Here is a 17,524-nt window from a genome sequence, read left to right as displayed (position 1 = left end):
AAGTAAACTTCAGGAATCAATTCCTTGGTTCAGTTTTCCGTTTGGTGCTCACGCATGCACACACACACACACACACACACACACGTATGTATGTCTATGTGGATTAAGATAAATATTTACAGTGGGCCTAAATTCCTATTCTTAGAAACAAAGGTACTATAAAATCTAAAATGTCATAAGCCAGATCAACTGAATTTCAAACCAAGTCCTCTTTTTTAAACATACTTGTTTCTAATAAATCATTTCACAAGCAAACATTGTGCATGTAATACCAAATAATGATGCCCCGTGAACAATGAGTGCTTTCATACAGCCCGACATCGCTGGCCTGCGCCAGCCTTCGACAGGGAATTTAGTCACTGGGGCAACACTGGCAGGGCCCACTACAGAGCTGCAGTCTTGTTTTACTTGTGGTCAAAGTGCTTCTGAGCTCCAGTTATTAAGTTATTCCACTGCTATCTGGACTATTTTCATGAAAAAAAAAAAAAGAAAAAGAAAAAAAGAAAAAGAAAGAAAGGGAAAGAAAGATCGAATAAACAAATTCTTAGAAACAAAGGTACTATAAAATCTAAAATGTCATAAGCCAGATCAACTGAATTTCAAACCAAGTCCTCTTTTTTAAACATACTTGTTTCTAATAAATCATTTCACAAGCAAACATTGTGCATGTAATACCAAATAATGATGCCCCGTGAACAATGAGTGCTTTCATACAGCCCGACATCGCTGGCCTGCGCCAGCCTTCGACAGGGAATTTAGTCACTGGGGCAACACTGGCAGGGCCCACTACAGAGCTGCAGTCTTGTTTTACTTGTGGTCAAAGTGCTTCTGAGCTCCAGTTATTAAGTTATTCCACTGCTATCTGGACTATTTTCATGAAAAAAAAAAAAAAGAAAAAGAAAAAAAGAAAAAGAAAGAAAGGGAAAGAAAGATCGAATAAACAAAAAATTTTGCAAGGTTTCATGTTATTGCATTTGCAAATTACAGCATACCAAATGTTACCGCTTGCAGTCTTGAATTCATCTTTTCAAATTTTCTCACCTTATACAAAATAACCTCTTAACCACCCCTACTCCCCCCTCCATCCTTTCTCACTTCTGGTACAAAAACTGCAAGCAAGATCGCTCTGTAATAGAAACCTTACACCGTCTTCCAAAACTTATTACAGCTGCCTTCAGTATAAAATGAAACCTTAGAGAATGTTATTTAAAATGTTTTTAAAAAGTCAGTAGGCCTCATGTTTCGTTTCTCCACATCAGGCTTTGATTTCCTTTGCAACCTTATTCTCTGCCCTTAAACAAATCAGAGAAGGAGGCCTGAAAGGTCCTGGGATGCCAGCATCTGCCACACTCCACTCCTCTTCTCACAGCCCTTCACCCTCAGTCCTCCCTGGATGTCCACCAGACCCTGAGAAACTGGGACCAGCAAGTAGATGACAGCGCTCAGACTCCTGTGCTAACTTCTGAACACGCAGGGCGAAGGCAGGTACAGGCTGATGAGGAAGCAGGCTGACAGCAGGGGTGACCTCCTCCCATGCCGGCCCCATGGGCACATGGGTAGAGAGCAGGCACCATGGGAACATGACCCTCCAACAGCTAATGGACCCTCTCTGGTACCTCACTAGGCCCCAGGCAAACTAAACCCCCTGGGTTTGCAACTTTTCTCAACCACATAATAAAGGCCCAGTCAATGAATTATCTTTGGGTGAGAGGTTATAAAGCACTCTGCTAGCTCATCTCTTCTCCGTGATAACAAAAATCAGATCTTTTCCACTAGGAAGGATTTATCATTTTAGGCAAGGTTCTCTTACAGCATGTTTAACTCTCAGACATTATATAAAACAGATTTTTCTCTTTACAGAGGGAATGAAATAAATACATGGAAAAACAGAAAAGCTGACACGTAGTCGGCTTCTTTACTGCCATTTGAAAACATAGATTCGGAATTCAGTAGGTCGCCAATGCACAGCACACAGACCTCAAACAGGATGAGAACCTTTAAGATAGTGATTTGAAGGTCCCTGTGTGAATTCCAAATTAAGACCGGGTGGAAAGTGGTCCAAAGGGTGCGGCTGTTGCTGATGGGACAGTTGGCTGCACGGCTGGAATGAGGTTCCACCAAATAAATGCATAGTAAACACAGACTGAAGTGCTTTAAAAAACTCATTCCCTCCCCACGTTCTCTCCCCTGAATGCCCCCACTTTTCAAGTGTCCACTTTAGTAAAACAGAAAGCCCAGCTGCTAAGATCTAAATATCAAGGCTGGCTTTCTCAAGTTCTGCTCTCTAGACGGGAGCCATAACCCAACTCAGGATTGCAGGAGGAAAACATCGCCTGCTACATTCCAAGAGGTAATTATTGAGAGAGAGAAAGAGAAAAATACCTGAGTGACAAAGAATAAATCTTTGTTAATTGACCATTGAAACTTTATAACATGCCAGTCCTCCTCTGGACATAATAATATGTTTGCTCAGAAGAGATCTACAACTCTTGCTCTGACATAGCAAAGGCCATAAAAAAACCACTGAGCAGAGAGGCCTCATGTCTACAGGCTCAGTAAACATGCATCCCAGGGATCAGAAGGAGAACCAGGTTCTTAAATTACACCTATAAATTAATCAAGCCCAGAGTTGGTTTCCTTGGTACCCACTGGCCCCTGAGCATTTCTCCCCAAAAGTTAAGTCATGTTTGCCACAAAGAACCATCTCAAAGCCATTCTCTCTGGTACCCAGAATCTCCAATCACACCAAGGTCACAGAATTGACCTGGAAACAGCCAGTCTCCTACTCGCAGGCACCCATTCACGTAAGAAGTATGGATAACTGTCTGATCGGTCTTTAAATTAAAATCAAGATTTAATTATCCTTCCTCCAAAATGGCAGTTTCTTAGCAGCTCCAAGTGGCTGAATAGGTAAAGAATCTTCTGCGACTTGGAAGACAAGTGAAAACAACTGAGAATTCTAGCCTGGCCTAGCTTTTTTCTAAAGAGCAGGCGGTAGCTGCTTTTGTTGCATAAAACGTACTAAACCAGTTAGCAGGAGGCATGGTTATTAGGAGGAGGAGGCCGATCAAAGTCCTCTGAAGTTTGAGGAGCCCAATAACCTGCTAAAGGCCTCATGCTAATTACAATTAGTAGAATGAGTTCATTGCCTTGTCAAGACTTCACCTGATGCACTCAAACTAAACAAGCTAAAAATTAAGTTGGGTTCTGAGTTGGGTTTTGTTTCCTCTAAGCTCCTTCCAGCCTTTGGAGATCAGTACCAAAAAAAACCCCAAAAAACTAAAGATGATCAGCAGCGAAAGGTAAGGTTAAGGTAGGAAGGAGTATTATCACACTTTCCAAACGAAACCAGGCATCTGTAGCCAGTATTTTGGCTTGTCATCTTCAAGAACAGGTAAATGGGCCTGAGATGTGAGGCACCCTGATTTTAGCACTTTTTAACTCTCCTTTTTGTAGAAGGTGATTGGTTTGTTGCTCTTTCCTCGTCCGATTTTGTTCTCTCCATGTTTTTGCCTAGTCACCCAGATTGCTGTACCGTCTACCTGTCATCTGACTCTGGAAAGTCTTGCCAAGCTGGGCTAGGAATCCAGCCTCCCCTAAACCACATGTCTCTTTACAAAGACAGCAAAATCTGCAGAACCAGCCTGTTTGAAGAGAGGTGAAGTGTCTTCCCTCCAGAAGTCACAAAGTGACTTAGGGAGGCTGCACCATGTGAAATGCTAGAAGCAAAACACCACTAATTCCTTTGTGCTTGCTCGATGAGGTGGAGAAGCAGAGCGAAGTGCTGGCTGGGACTGGGAGCCTGGGAAGACCAAAGCAGGTGGGGGCAAAGCACCTTCCCTAATTAATGGCACAGACTATATTATTTGGCTTGGAGTTGAGTGGCTTCTACCAGCTGGGTGTCAATTTGGCTCTTCTTGGACAAATTACAGGAGCAAGGCTATGCGTTATGTATACCTCAAATGTTAAAAATACCCAGGGCTCTGTCTTCAAAAAGTTAAACCAGAATCGAAGACTCTTTGGTGACCACAAGGCTATACAAAATTCAGGTTGGAAAATGCCTTTCCTTATTTGTTAAAAGGATGCATAGCTTTGGGGTGATTAAAAAACAAAGTTCTGGAGATAAACAGTGGTAATTGTTGTAGAACCATCTGAATGCACTTAATGTCACTAAACTGTAGATTCATAAAGGGCTGCAATGGTACCTTTTACATTACATATATTTTGCCACAATTTTGTAAACAAGAGAGATATGGTAAAGGTGATGACAATACAGAGTAAAGAGATAGACATTTAGGGTCACAGGAAACCTACCTTCTCAACTGAAGTATATTTACATTAAGTCTCTCTTATCCAGTTTACTAAATGAGAGCTTTTTTCTCTAATACAAAGACTGTGCACATGGTCCCCTCCCTATATTGTGCTTCGTTTTTGACGCTGATGTAAAACTCAGACGTCAGTCTCTCCAGGCTCGCTCCTGAGGAGCTGGGGTAAACACAGCTGAGAGCAATCATGCTGAGGCGACATCACAGAGCCTTAGCACCCCACCACGTGCCACAGGGGGTGCAACATCTTTCGGGAATGTAAGATTATCAGCTGGTGTCTGCATACCAAAGTTTCCTTCAAGGGAAGAGTATGCTAGAAAAAAATTTTATAATTATCTAGGAATTAAATATATCCTCTTTTTATAAAGATTGAACTCCAAATAAGAGTTTCTTCTCTCAAATGATTAGAACGATGCTAAAAATCGAATCAGTGGCAGGGGGGGGGACTGCAGTAAAAGCAACACTCAAAATGAAATTCCTTAGGTTTAAAATGGTTTGCTACTGTTAAAAGGAATATAAATTAGCCTACCTGTAGAAATCTGTCCTAGAAAAACAGCCACACAAGCACCCAATAAATAAGTGGGACAAAGCTTGTCATTGTGGCATTTTTCATAACTAGAAAATGTATGGCCTAAAAATAATATATTAAATTACTTTTATTCATGATAGAGCAGCAAAGGGACCACTAATAAGAATGACGTAAATTTAGGGACCGCCAGGTGGTACAGTGGTTAAGGGAGCTGGACTCCCATATGGTTCGAGCCCCGGACCTAGCAGCTTGCTTTCTCACTTCTCCCCCACCCCGCCCTCTCTCTCACTCTCACTCTGTCCCTCTCTGGTCGAATTAAAATAAATAAAGTTAAATAAAATAATTCTTTAAAACAAAAAGAAAGATGTAGATTGATACATATACACAGAGGAAGTCTATGGTAAAAATGTTGATAGGTTTTACCAATTTTCACCCTCTCAAAAACCTTTGTTCTAAAGGGAATCTAGAAAAATTCATCATGCTAATCTCTCAGATGCTTTGTTTTACTCCTGGGGTGGTTCAGGCAGACGGTAAAAGCTTTCAGCCCATCTGAGCAAACAAGAAATGCCTTCCTTTGGAAGGAACATGAGAAGCTGAATAATAAACCCCATTTGTTTTCTTGGAGACAAAGCTCAGACACCAAAAATAACTATGGTTCTAGACACTCTTCAGTACAAGCATCACCTAAAGAGAAGCTTCAAAATAAATAGACACGAAAGGCTTAAATCCAAATTCTACTTCCCCGTCAAAGCCTAAAGGGATGCCTCAAACCAGCCTTCTACCCAGCCTACTCCCTAATGAAAACTGAGGGACTGTCTTATATATGGAACAGTTCTGCTTCTTCTGACCAAAATGTAAAGTTTAAAGGACCATACCATCACCTTTCAGTCTCACTGTACTGAGAAAAACTCCCTTTTTCAAGTAAAGCTTCTGAAAGACCCTTCCAGAATAATAGCCAATGCTAGTCTCAAGAGTCCCTTATTTCCCTGATGTAGTGGGAGATAGGTTTGAGGCAAAATCTGTTGATTTGTATACTTATCTGGATTGGACAGAATTTCTACAGGCCTTGTTTGAGAGAATCCTCTAATGAGAAAGAGAGAGAGAGAGAGAGAAAGAGAGAGGGAGGGAGGGAGGGAGGGAGGGGACAAACGAACAAAAGAATGAAGGAACGAAAGAAAGAGTTAGAGTCCCATCAACATCCAGGAATCTCCACCCCTGTTCATCATCTTCTCACTGTGACAGTTTGTGGTCTTCTGCGCTGTGAAATGAGAACTCTGAGAGGGCAAAGTCTGTGTTTCATTCAAGTGACTGTCACCCTCTAGGCTAAGTACTGGCTGTGCTGACTCGTTGTGTTAGGTGCTCCATTGATAGAGGATTAATCATTACAAAACACAAACCACAGATAATCCCACTAGAATGCTTTGCTCTATTCTCTCCCTCTACTCTAATACAAGGAGGTTCTGACTACCTCATATCTGTCTTCTCAAAAGGGGAAGCAGAACAACCTCCCCTTGGGCATCACTATCTCTTTCCATAACCACTTGCATTTTAGCCCCTGTGGTGAGAGATGCAACACTAACTCTCAAAGCCACCTTTCCAAATCCCTAATGCTCCTTAAATTGGGACCAATTCCTCATCACAACATCTCTTTGACTATGAAAGTAAATCCAACATGAAGACTGTGACTCCAACAATGGAGTGTTCACTTAAGGGAGAAGGAATCCGTGAAACCAATGGATTTATCACTTAAAAGAGGAAGAATGCAATGGTGTGTCCACACTCATGTTCTAATGGGAGGTAGCACAAACCTTCCCGATGGGGTCTTTTGGCTTATAAAGGAGGCCATTAATTAAGCTTCATAAATAAGTGAGTTTAGAGAGAAACTGTAGATTTCTTGCTTCAAATTTAAAAAACATCAAGAAGCACAAAACTCCAATAACTCATTAAGTCGTGTTCTATTGTCCCAATTCAGCATATGCTAACAGAAACCATGCTAAGTTCTGGCACTTTCATGTACACTGAGACCTGCTGTCAATGAGTTTATATCTTCATGCCATACTTAGCCACGCAAGTTCTGATAGAAGCAGCTTTCTCTCGGCCCTATCCCTACGTGAATCTCTAGATATGATGAAGAGACCTCATCTTACATAAAATTGTAAGACATTAACTTGATTGTAACACTTCCACATCCTCTCTGCCTTCACCAGACTCAATGCCAAAGATTAGGCAACTGACCAAATATTAGCCCTCTATCTAGCCACCTCAGCCAGGCCCCCTGCCAGAATCAAAAGCAATCAATAAGGCTACTTGCCTCAACTGTGGGGCAGGGGCAATTGATAGCTTGCAGAGTATATGGTAAAAACACCAATACTGCAAAATTCTAGCATATGCCATCCACACTGACCTGTGCCTGCTCCAACCCTAGGGCACTGGCACTCACAGAACACCACCTGCTCTCAATGCCTGCTGGTGTCAGTTCTACAGGAAAGTACTGATGTGCTGGTCAGTACATCTGCAGTGATGAGCTACCCACTGACCAGCCTTTGCCCCCTAGAGTCCCCATTGTGCAACAGGAATGAAAAGCTGCTCTGTAGCGACTAAAAGTCCATTAAACAGAAGCTGTCAAAAGAACTCTTAAAATCTCTATCCTGGAGGAAATGATAGGACTAACTATTCCTTTAATTAGGGATGGGCTGTGTATGTGTGTTTGTCTCAACCAAGAGGAGTATGGGACCACCTACCTAATATTAGTGACCAGCAGTTACATGGAACCATTATTTAAAACCACCATTCCCACCACTCTTCTTCCCAACAGTGCTACAAGGAAAGCAGTTCATTATCCCCATTTTACAGACAAGGGAACCAAGGCTCAAATGTTCTATGATTCTACTAAGGCCATAGAGCTAGCAATGGAAGGAAGCTGAATATGAAACACACACATAATTCCACCTGAACCTCCAGAGGCACTGTCTGGCAAGAGGTGGAGACCCTTGAGTCTTGACGGTGGTAGCAAAGATGAAAGATGGTTCATAAGGGAAGGAAAATGGTGATTGGATTAACAAAAAAGAGCTACAGGAATTTGCTTTCTCTCCAATCCCTGCTCCAGTTCCATGATTCCACGCTAACTCGATGAGCCCACTTATACAGGCACTGGCTGTGACCTCTTACCTGGCATCCCACCTCAATCCATTTTCAGCAGAGGGGCTTTCTGCTCCCTCCAGTGAGATTTCACAAGTCTAGAGTTGGCACACAGAACCAGTACCAGGATAAAACACCAAGTCTTAAACATAGAGTGAGAAGTGGAAAAGAATTAGTTGGCAGCAAGATCACGCATGTGGAAAAACCAAATGAGGCCTAGCCAGGAAGCCTCTGGGTCAAGAGGCTTCAAGTTCAGAACCCCACAAGGCTCTATGGATTGAGGCCTGGTGAGTGCCAGAAAAAAAAAAAAAAAAAAAAAAAACAAAGCTCTATGTAGTTTGGCCCTGGGGGGTGCCAAAAAAAAAAAAAAAAAAAAAAAAAAAACACAAGCTTACAACATAGAATGTAAGGGTCAGGTGTTCAACGTGTGAAAAATCTCCGGATGCACAGTATTAAACATTACCGCCACTGTCACTACTCATCACTCAGAGAAACAAAAACTCTGTCCAAAAGCCATGGTAGGACAGAAACTAGGACTGAGATGTGGTCTTCCATCAGGAGCAAGTAACCAGCAACCATCTGATTTTGACAGCTTCAATGAGAAACTAGTTGATGCATGAATTAACGAGGCCACCATTTAAATGGTACTTTGTTCCAAACCCACCAGAGAATCCAAAATTCACACTCTAGATGTTGAAGGATCCTGACTCTCTCGTCCCTTCTCCTCTGCTTGGCGATCACACTGCTGCCTTTGTCTTCCCAGGACAGAGGCTGCCCCAAGCAGTAAACAATTTACGCAATTTCTCCTTCTCCCCTGGGGGAGAGGCTGCCAAAAGCTCAGAGCCAGGTGTCAACTCTACAGTCAGGCTTATCAGTTAGCGTTTGGAATAAAAGCCTCTTCATTCCTCCTGAACACACACCTGAGGGGGAGTGAGCCCTGGGATGGATTCCTTCGTGCTTTCAGGCTGTGTCCCATCATGTTCAGAACCAAATTACAGCAGATTTATGTCAAGGGCTAGTCGACAGAGCCATTCTGGTCTGCCGCCGAGCAAGTTGGGGCTGGCAGGGATGCCTGAATGATCTTCACCCAGCCAGAAGCAACATGCAGTCCCTGATAGGTCCCCCTCACCCACTGAGACACTGTGCTTATTACTTACACTTGGGTGGGAGTGAAGGGTACCACAAATTTCTAGAGTTAAACTGACAGGGGAGAAGACACAACTGGCCTTGGGAAATCCAGAAGAACTATTTTCACCTCCACTACACTTTGTCTCCTCAATACCACCCTCACCCCCAAATATCAAGTGCCAATTGAAAAGCTCAAAAGTTATCTGATGGTCTCTGGGATTGCAGAACTGAAACACTCAAAAGCAAAAACAAAGTTCATAATTCAAAACTAAAGATTTTCATTTTTCTCTCTGCTTTTGTTTTTGCAGCAAAGAGCTGAATGTGGAGGAGACAGACAACAGCACCTTCTTAGACACTTGTAGCAGCTGTTGTTGGTCCAAAGTAAATGCATAATGAAGAGACAAGAGTGGAGGCCATGCAGTACTAACTTGGCTGTGGAGAAGATCAAACTGCGGCCCCAGCTCCAGAATGCTCTCTCCAACTGGTTCAGCAAATCACTCATCCCAGAAGAACCTCAATTTCCTCAGCTGTCAAATGGGGAGAGTAGCAGACATGGGGGCAAAGAGGCCAACTTAATGAACTTCGGACTCTATGATCCTCTTTTGCAAGTTCAACACCAAATCAGTCTTAAAACAGCCTTGATGACAAGACCAAGGGAAGGTGGATACCCCAGCAGGAAATGTGAACAGCAGCCACAAGCCAGTTCAATTGGTTCCAAAATGGCATTCAGTTTAAGAAGACTTCTGAATATAATAAAAACTATTAAAAATGCTTTCTAATCCTCAAAAGAATCCAGGTTTGGAAGGGAGGAAACTGGCATTTGTTGCTAGAGGCAAATCTGGTAGCTTTGATTGTTTTGAAGGAGTTTATTAACTTATGTCTTCCATGAGCTAGATAAGCAAAGAGACAAAAAATAGTGACCACACCCCAACTGGGTCTCAATGCTGCAAGCCACTCCCAGACCCAGCCAGCCATGGACCATGGGCACATGCATGCCCAATGAACTCAGGGAGGTCTTCAGACATGAACCCAGAACTGTCCCATTGGGTCCATCTCACACAGCATCACATTTTACCACTGTGCCATTGTCTGGCCACTAATTTGATGTTTGTATCTGCTAACCCAATTGATGTCTCCGAATTACTGTAGTGTGTTGAACTGTGGCCCCAGGAAAATAAGCCCAAGTACTAAACCTCAGAATCTATGAACATGACTTTATTTGGAAAAAAGGTTGAGCCAGCCAGTGGCGTGGTGGTTAACACAGCTATATCTCACATGGCCCACTGTGCAGTTTGAGTCCCAGATCTGGTAACTTGAAAAACATGCTAAGTGCATGTCCATGTGCATATGTGCTCAAAATCCTGAGAAGAGAAATGGAGGAAAAGAGACTGCAGAGTAGCCAAAGCACCTATGGAGGATGCTTTCTCACTTTCCTTCTCTTCCTGTCTTTGTCTCTCTGGTGGGCATTCGCACCCTTTAGGAAAACATTTTTTAAAAAGAAAAAGTGTCTTTGCAGATGTAATTAAGGATAGATATACAGATACAATAATCTGGATTTATGGTACGCCCTAAATCCAATGACAGGTGTCCACTCTCATAAGAGAAACACAGAAGATGTGAAATACACAGAGAAGATGACCATGCAAAGATGGAGGCAGGGATTGGAGTTGTGTGTTTCAGAGCCAGAACACCAAGGATTGCTGACAGCCACCAGAAGCTGGGAGAGGTGTAGAACTTGCCAGCCCTTTGACTTTGGACTTTCAGCTTCCAGAACTGTGAAAAAGTACATTTCTACCACTGTAAGCTACCCAGTTTACAGTAATTTGTTATAGTAGCGCTATGAAATCATCATCAGAATGAGGTAAATATCATCATTCCAATTTTACTAATGATAAAGCAGAGATTCAAAAAAGCTCAATAACTTGTGCTAACCCACCTGGTATCCTAAGTGTGTCTGTTGACAGACCTGCTGTTCTTTCCATAGCACCCGGCTACTTTGTTATCTTACACTCATGAGTCTCAGCTCCTTCATTTTCAGACACAAGGAAAGTGAAAACAGATAAATGACTCATCTTAGGTGGCTGCTTCTTGGTGACAGGTGCCCAGTCACAATCCTGAGCTTCGGCACCAAGAACTGATGAACTACAGCAAAGACTTACCCCCACTGAGTGCCAGCTATTTTAGGGGAGCCCGTTCTATGACTGTCACAATTACTGAAATGTGGAGTGTCACACTAATTTTCCCTTGCAGTAAATAGCTGAAAAGTAATGGTGTCCATTTTAATGAGGATCAAGCAAGGCTCCTAAAAGAGCTCCCATAAACGAAAGCATTTCCCTCACATACAACAATGGCTTGCTGTTTAATTCCAGAACACAAGAATGTCACTTAAATTACACGGCTTTTTACATTAAAGTGCTTATGGGAATGCCTTTCCAAGAAAGAATTTCAATAAAAAGATCTCACCCACTTTGATGCTTCATAATATCTGAACCACAAATCTATGTATCATAGCAACAAAAATAAAACCTCGGAGAATGTGAACAAGCACAGGACTTCATTTTCACTAGAAAAGTGTTTCTGATATTCTGTGAAACAGAGAGGTAGCTGAGAAGCTGTGATCACACAGAGATATATTAAATTTGGGCCCATGGGCCACCAGAAATTCGTTGTTTAAGCCTCAATCCTTTTTGTTTCCACTTGCTGAGATGTTCAGAGTAACTGCCGACTCTATAAGTCTACATGAGACTCTTTAGCTGACTCAATTCTTATTTTATTAGTGCTTCTCATAGCAATTACTAAGGTTTTGAGCAAAGATGAGAGTATTTCACACCTCCATCTTTACTGAAAATGTCTTATACTCCACTGACTTTTGACTTCTATTTATAAAGAAGTTCAAGGCTTGGAAAATTATTGGAGTTGAGCTTTAATGGATATTCCCAACCAGCATTGTGTCATTATTGGCCTGCATTTCACTGGGCGATCTCCCAAATTTGTGACATAATCAGGCCTCTCTCTGCATTACTCCATACACTCCACGCTCCCTCTACATTACACCACTGAATCATACGCTCTTTTCAACAAGACTGATTGCCAGGGGATTAACATTAGACAGCACAATTCCATTATTCAGCAGCCCAATTCAAATCCCAACCCTAAACTCTAAGAGAGATTTCAGGGCTTCACAGGGATGAGCTGCCAGAAAGCTCAAAGGGGAGGTGGGATGAGGGGCTTTTGAATGTTTTACATAACAACTCAGCCTAAAACCTGCTGTAAGCAAGAGCCCAAGGTTGGAGTGGCCGAGATATGACTCTGCAATTCCTGGAATGGCCCCAACCCATCTTAATGAACGATTTCTGGACCTATGCAATGCCATGATCCCAAAAGACTGCCATAGCCCAATTATTTTTTTCCCACAATAAATTACTTAATTTAAAAATTAGGTATTTAGAACTTTTAGTCCAAAATCTAACTTACTTTCCTTAAATAGAAACAGTTTCATGTCAAATTCAGTATACATGAGGCCCCAAGTAAATTTCAGGTCATGTGCTCTTTGATCAATGGACTTACAGAGCATCAATGCCAAATTAAATGTTAACCATTTCTTCTCATATTTGAGTGTTACTTCTGTTTGTGTTTGTTTTGTAAAATATCTGAACACAGTAATTCCCATTAAGAAACATACCACGAATATCTCTCAGAGAAAAGGAAGGCTCTAAAACTCACTCTTATGAATGTCTATAGGCTTGACATTAAACAAAGGCCTATCCTATTTCACAATAAACTTCTTAAAAACAAAACTAAAATGTTCAAATAAATACTATTTTCAACTGAATGCTTATATGTAAATAACAATTAAAATGATATGTTCTCTGAGGTAGAGTATCCTGTGAATTTAATTTCACCTCACTTGATCGAAAATAAAATACTGTTTTTGGTTTAATTTCCAGTTAATCTAAAATGTCAATTAGCCAAATCTATGCAATTTGGTTCATCAAGCTTTTGGAAAGTTTTGTTAATGGCCCTTTAGGCAATTCAAATGTTTGAGGGGTCCCTCTTTTCTAAAGTTTATATTTTATTGAAGGAAAAGAAACATCCACGTGTGAGATATTAGGGGCACATGTATAGGAAATGGTGGAGAGACTTTGTTTACAGAGCCACAGTGGATGGGCATGTATATAAAGAGCTACCACTGGTCACATTAAGGCAAGATAAATTGGTGAACCTTGAGTTGAGTCTTTAGTAAAAGTTAGGAAGCCACACATATAGAAGGGCAAACCAATTGGGTAACCCAAAGAAAGCGCTCAAGGGACAGGTGGCAGGGTGAGTCATGGTATCTGACAAGACAGAGAAAAAGACAGTTCCTGTGTAGAAGTGATCTTAACCTGCCATCCCTGTAATAATGAGACATGTCCTAGGTATAGTTCAATATGTTAGCAATCAAACAAGACAAGCATCCTTCTTTATCAGTAATAACAAGAACTCATCGTAACAGGTAAAACTTGGAAAGAAATGTGAGTTACCAGGACAATATACCATATGGTCTTAAGATGTTCAATCAAAATAGCCCACATATCTATACATTCTGACAAAAAGATATTTATAAGCTCATAACATGGTTCTCCAAAACAGAGACAGAACAAGTAGTGTCTGATGACTTTCCTCTGATGGGAGTGAAGGGGTCCTTGATGTTACCTATTTTAGCCAGCTATGGGCCCAGTTGCCATAATACCTTTTCCTTTCAGCCAGCATTCTATGGCCGCCTTTCTTTAAGCAATGTGGTCTCTCTCTTAAATACAAAGTTCTCCTACGGTGTATCTGTACCCCTTTCCCCACACATGCTGACATTTTTTGAAGTAACTTCAGCTTTCATAATGTCAGACATTTCATACCATGTCCACCTTGTACAAGATGATGCTCAGAACTCAGCAGGTTCATGCAAATCCCACAAACCCTGGCTAATCAGGAAACAGAATGCCATAAAATGATGAAAGAATCCTTCTTGAAAAATAACTTATGTACAAAAAACTTGAAAACCAACCAACCAACCAATTCTCCTTAAACTTGAGTAGACACAAGATATTTTCACAATTTTGAATGAGTTAGCCTAGAACAGGCTGGTGTACAGTTGCCGCACAAGGAGAAGCAAACTCACCAACAACATCAAGGTGGTATGTGTGATTGATGGACCCGTATTCATTTTCTACCACACAAGTATAATTGCCTTTGTCAGAAGGGACCACACTTTCCATAATAAGGCTCCAGTGCTGGTTTCGTACCTGAAAAGATCAAGAAAAGATGGTTCTTTAACACAATACCTGCAGAGAATACCAGGCACTATGCTTTCTTGATTTAAAAAGAAGTTGGGAGAGGCAGAGAAAATAGAGAAGAGTCACCTGAATTCTAAACGTCCCTCATGACAAACACTCAGAAGGGTGATAAATGTAAACATTCATTATCTTTATGTTTTTTGTTTACAGTGAAAAGCCATTTATGAGGTGGATATAGACACATTCAGATCTGGGGTACTCAGAGGTAAGCAAAATGGATCCATCACTGTTGTGGACTTGAGGTTCCTTCAGAAGAAGTCAAGTGACCGGAGAGCCTGACCACCAGCCTGCAGATTACAAACATTCATGGGCAGATGGGCTACCAGGTGGCTCAACCACTGGGAACCCTCAGCCCTTTGGAATGACCTAAAGTCAACACTGGTGAGCACTTGCTATATGCCATGCACTGCTCTGAGCTACTGTCCTGACTTAGCTAGCATAATTCTCCCAAGGAGCTCATGAGGCAGGCACTACTATTGTTCCTGGAGCCTTATGGTTTGAGAACTTTCCCCAGCTCCTGCAGATGTTGTCTAGAAGTCTTGGGAAGCTTCAGTGGGAACTCAGGTCTCCTCATCTGTGGTGGTGGCTGAGAGATATACCCAGAATGCCAAATATGGGTGCAATAAATCCTTATAAAACTTAAACTGTATATCCATTTGTTTACAAACTCCTTAAGACTTTGCAAAGATATGCAGCATATGTGGAAAAAAAAAAAAGTTACTATGAGTCCTATCCACCATCTGTCAATAAACAAACAGACCGGATTCGAATGTTCTTACCTTGCATTTGAAAATATTCAACAGACTCAACTTTTCAAATAAGCATAAGTTTTCCTAACTAGGAGAAAATGCAAACTCTAGTAACTTGAAGGTTCAGGCTTTAGTTTTCTCATCTGAATCCAAATCATTCTTTACAGGTATTTTGAAAAAGGCACTTCAGAGAAATGGAAAGAAAAAAATAAAATCCCACGGCTTACTAAACTTAACTGTCATTTTAGGAATTTCAGCTGACCTTCTGAATGATGCCCTGAGCACTGCAAGTGTTTTTAGCCCTAATCACAAAAACCCATGTTACAGGCAGAGCCTCTGCAAGCACATGAGTGACTCAAGGAACTAAACTAGAGAATAAAGAAAAGCACCTCGCAACTACTCCATTATGAAAACAGTAGGGCAGAGCAGCTGTCCACTATGCAAAGCAGTGCCAGGGATCGGCCTGCCAACAGAGGTGAGAGATTAGAAGAGCATGCTATTGCACCACTATTTTCATGTTAGTCATTTCAGTTCTATGCAAACCGTTACTGCAGAATGGAGTTAACATTGCTGAGTTCAAAAAACGAGATGACTGTTCTCCACTGACAGTCTTATGAAGGATCAGTGGGGTGAAAGCTAGACTCTCTTCTTCTTGACAAAGTACATTAGTGTGTTAGGACTGAGTTCTGGGCACCTTGCTCAGCTGCCACCTCTCACCAACTCTCCTGCACAACCATGCAGGTTGTTTCTCAGTCTGGCGCCAAGGAGCTGGTAATGGGAAGTTGATTCTTACCAATACAAGTGAACTCTCTAGAAGTAAAATTAATCTGAGGGCATCTGGATAGCCAAGGAAGAGTGTGTTAAATTCAAAAAGATTTGCTTTCTTCTAGCTGGACCACAGACTAGTAAGAGAACCAACACTGGAGACTAGGTCTGTCTTTAGGATAGGTAAGCACCATCCATTCAGAATGGGTATTCTGAAGGAAGAGGTGATGTGAATGTTGAATTTTCCAATAAAACAAGAATTCTCTATCTAAATGGCCCTCGAGGTGTGACACTAGAGTTGTAATGCTAAGAACATGGAAGAAGGAGATACTAACTCCTTGACGGAACTTGGGGAAATGGGCCCACAAAAAGCCCCTCCTCACCCCCAAGTTCTCAGAAGTATCAGAAATAGTCCTCTTCTTGCCTATGAAGAACCAGTAATGTGGAGGGTAACTTAGGGATGTAGCCATAAGACCCAACATCACCAAGCCACGTAATCCAGCATTTAGCCCTGCTGTAAATATTCAGCTCTATGAGCCCCCGCTCAAATGTCACACCCATAAGCCCTTAATCACAGCTAGTGCCTGTCTCTGGACCCCATCCAAACTGTCAATGTCTTTCTTGTGCCTGAAACCAGATTTGGCACACGGTGTATTCCAAATGGAACTGAACCTCAACTGCGCAGGGAGGGGACACTGTCTGCCTTGGCCCAAGACATTAAATCTTGGCATATGCAGCTCCACATGCCACTGCCTTTTTTAACCTCAGGGCATATGGTCAGCTCAAATCCCTCAGGGGGACTGTGGCATTCCAGGCAAGATATTTCTTCAAGGGCACGTGCTCCCTGAATGTTCACTTCCTAGAGATACACCACAAATATTAATAAGTGAACATTTATAAAATGCTTTTACAATGAGAAGCACATTTACCAAAGAGGGTGTTCTGCCTTTCTAGAAACCTTGGTACCTGATTAATATTGCCCCATGCAGAGCTGTTAATATTTGGTTTTGTACACCACTGCTCTAGTATTCGATTCTTTGACATACCATCAATCTCAAATTTTATGAGCTGTGGCATTTTCCAAATGGATGTCCTCAGTAGCTGCCAACAGGGGAACTTTTTGACACTTCTGTAGGGGATATCCTACCATTAATTAGTGGTTGCTTAACCCCAAACTAAGAGATTATAATTGTTAACTCTAAAAAGATAGGGGATAAAGGCACAAAGTTTTTGGGGTGGGAATTTAATCACTGTTTTCACAGAAAGCTTCAGTGTAAACCTAATGAATCTACTCTTCTGACAAAATGTGGCCTTCAACTTGTTTTTCCAAATTCCTCAAATTTTTAGTGCTACAAATTATTTTTGTCCATTAGCTTAAGTGCACACACCATCTTTGCTTTAAAGAAGATAGGATGTAAATACCCAATAAACATATGAAAAGATGCTTAACCTCATTAACATCAGGAAAATGCAAATTAAAACAATAATGGAATACTGTTATTCACTAGTTGATTAACAAAAAGTAGGAGGATCAATGTCATTTAGTACTTGGTGACTATGTAG

The 17,524-nt window shown here is 41.5% G+C and overlaps 1 protein-coding gene across 1 annotated transcript in view; it reads right to left on the bottom strand.

Annotated features, from left to right (window-relative positions):
• The window catches only part of FGFR2 (fibroblast growth factor receptor 2), a gene marked incomplete in the record, with an annotated part of 126,079 nt that overhangs the window by 47,803 nt on the left and 60,752 nt on the right, over positions 1–17,524 (bottom strand). Inside the window, 1 exon segment of the mRNA XM_006143947.3 lies at positions 14,273–14,396. Coding sequence (XP_006144009.1) covers positions 14,273–14,396 — 124 coding nt within the window.

The sequence above is a fragment of the Tupaia chinensis genome, unplaced genomic scaffold, assembly GCF_000334495.1.
Source record: "Tupaia chinensis unplaced genomic scaffold, TupChi_1.0 Scaffold000113_1, whole genome shotgun sequence".
NCBI classification, from domain to species: domain Eukaryota; kingdom Metazoa; phylum Chordata; class Mammalia; order Scandentia; family Tupaiidae; genus Tupaia; species Tupaia belangeri.
Note: the sequence above shows the minus strand (reverse complement) of the source record. Positions and strands in the feature narration are given on the sequence as shown.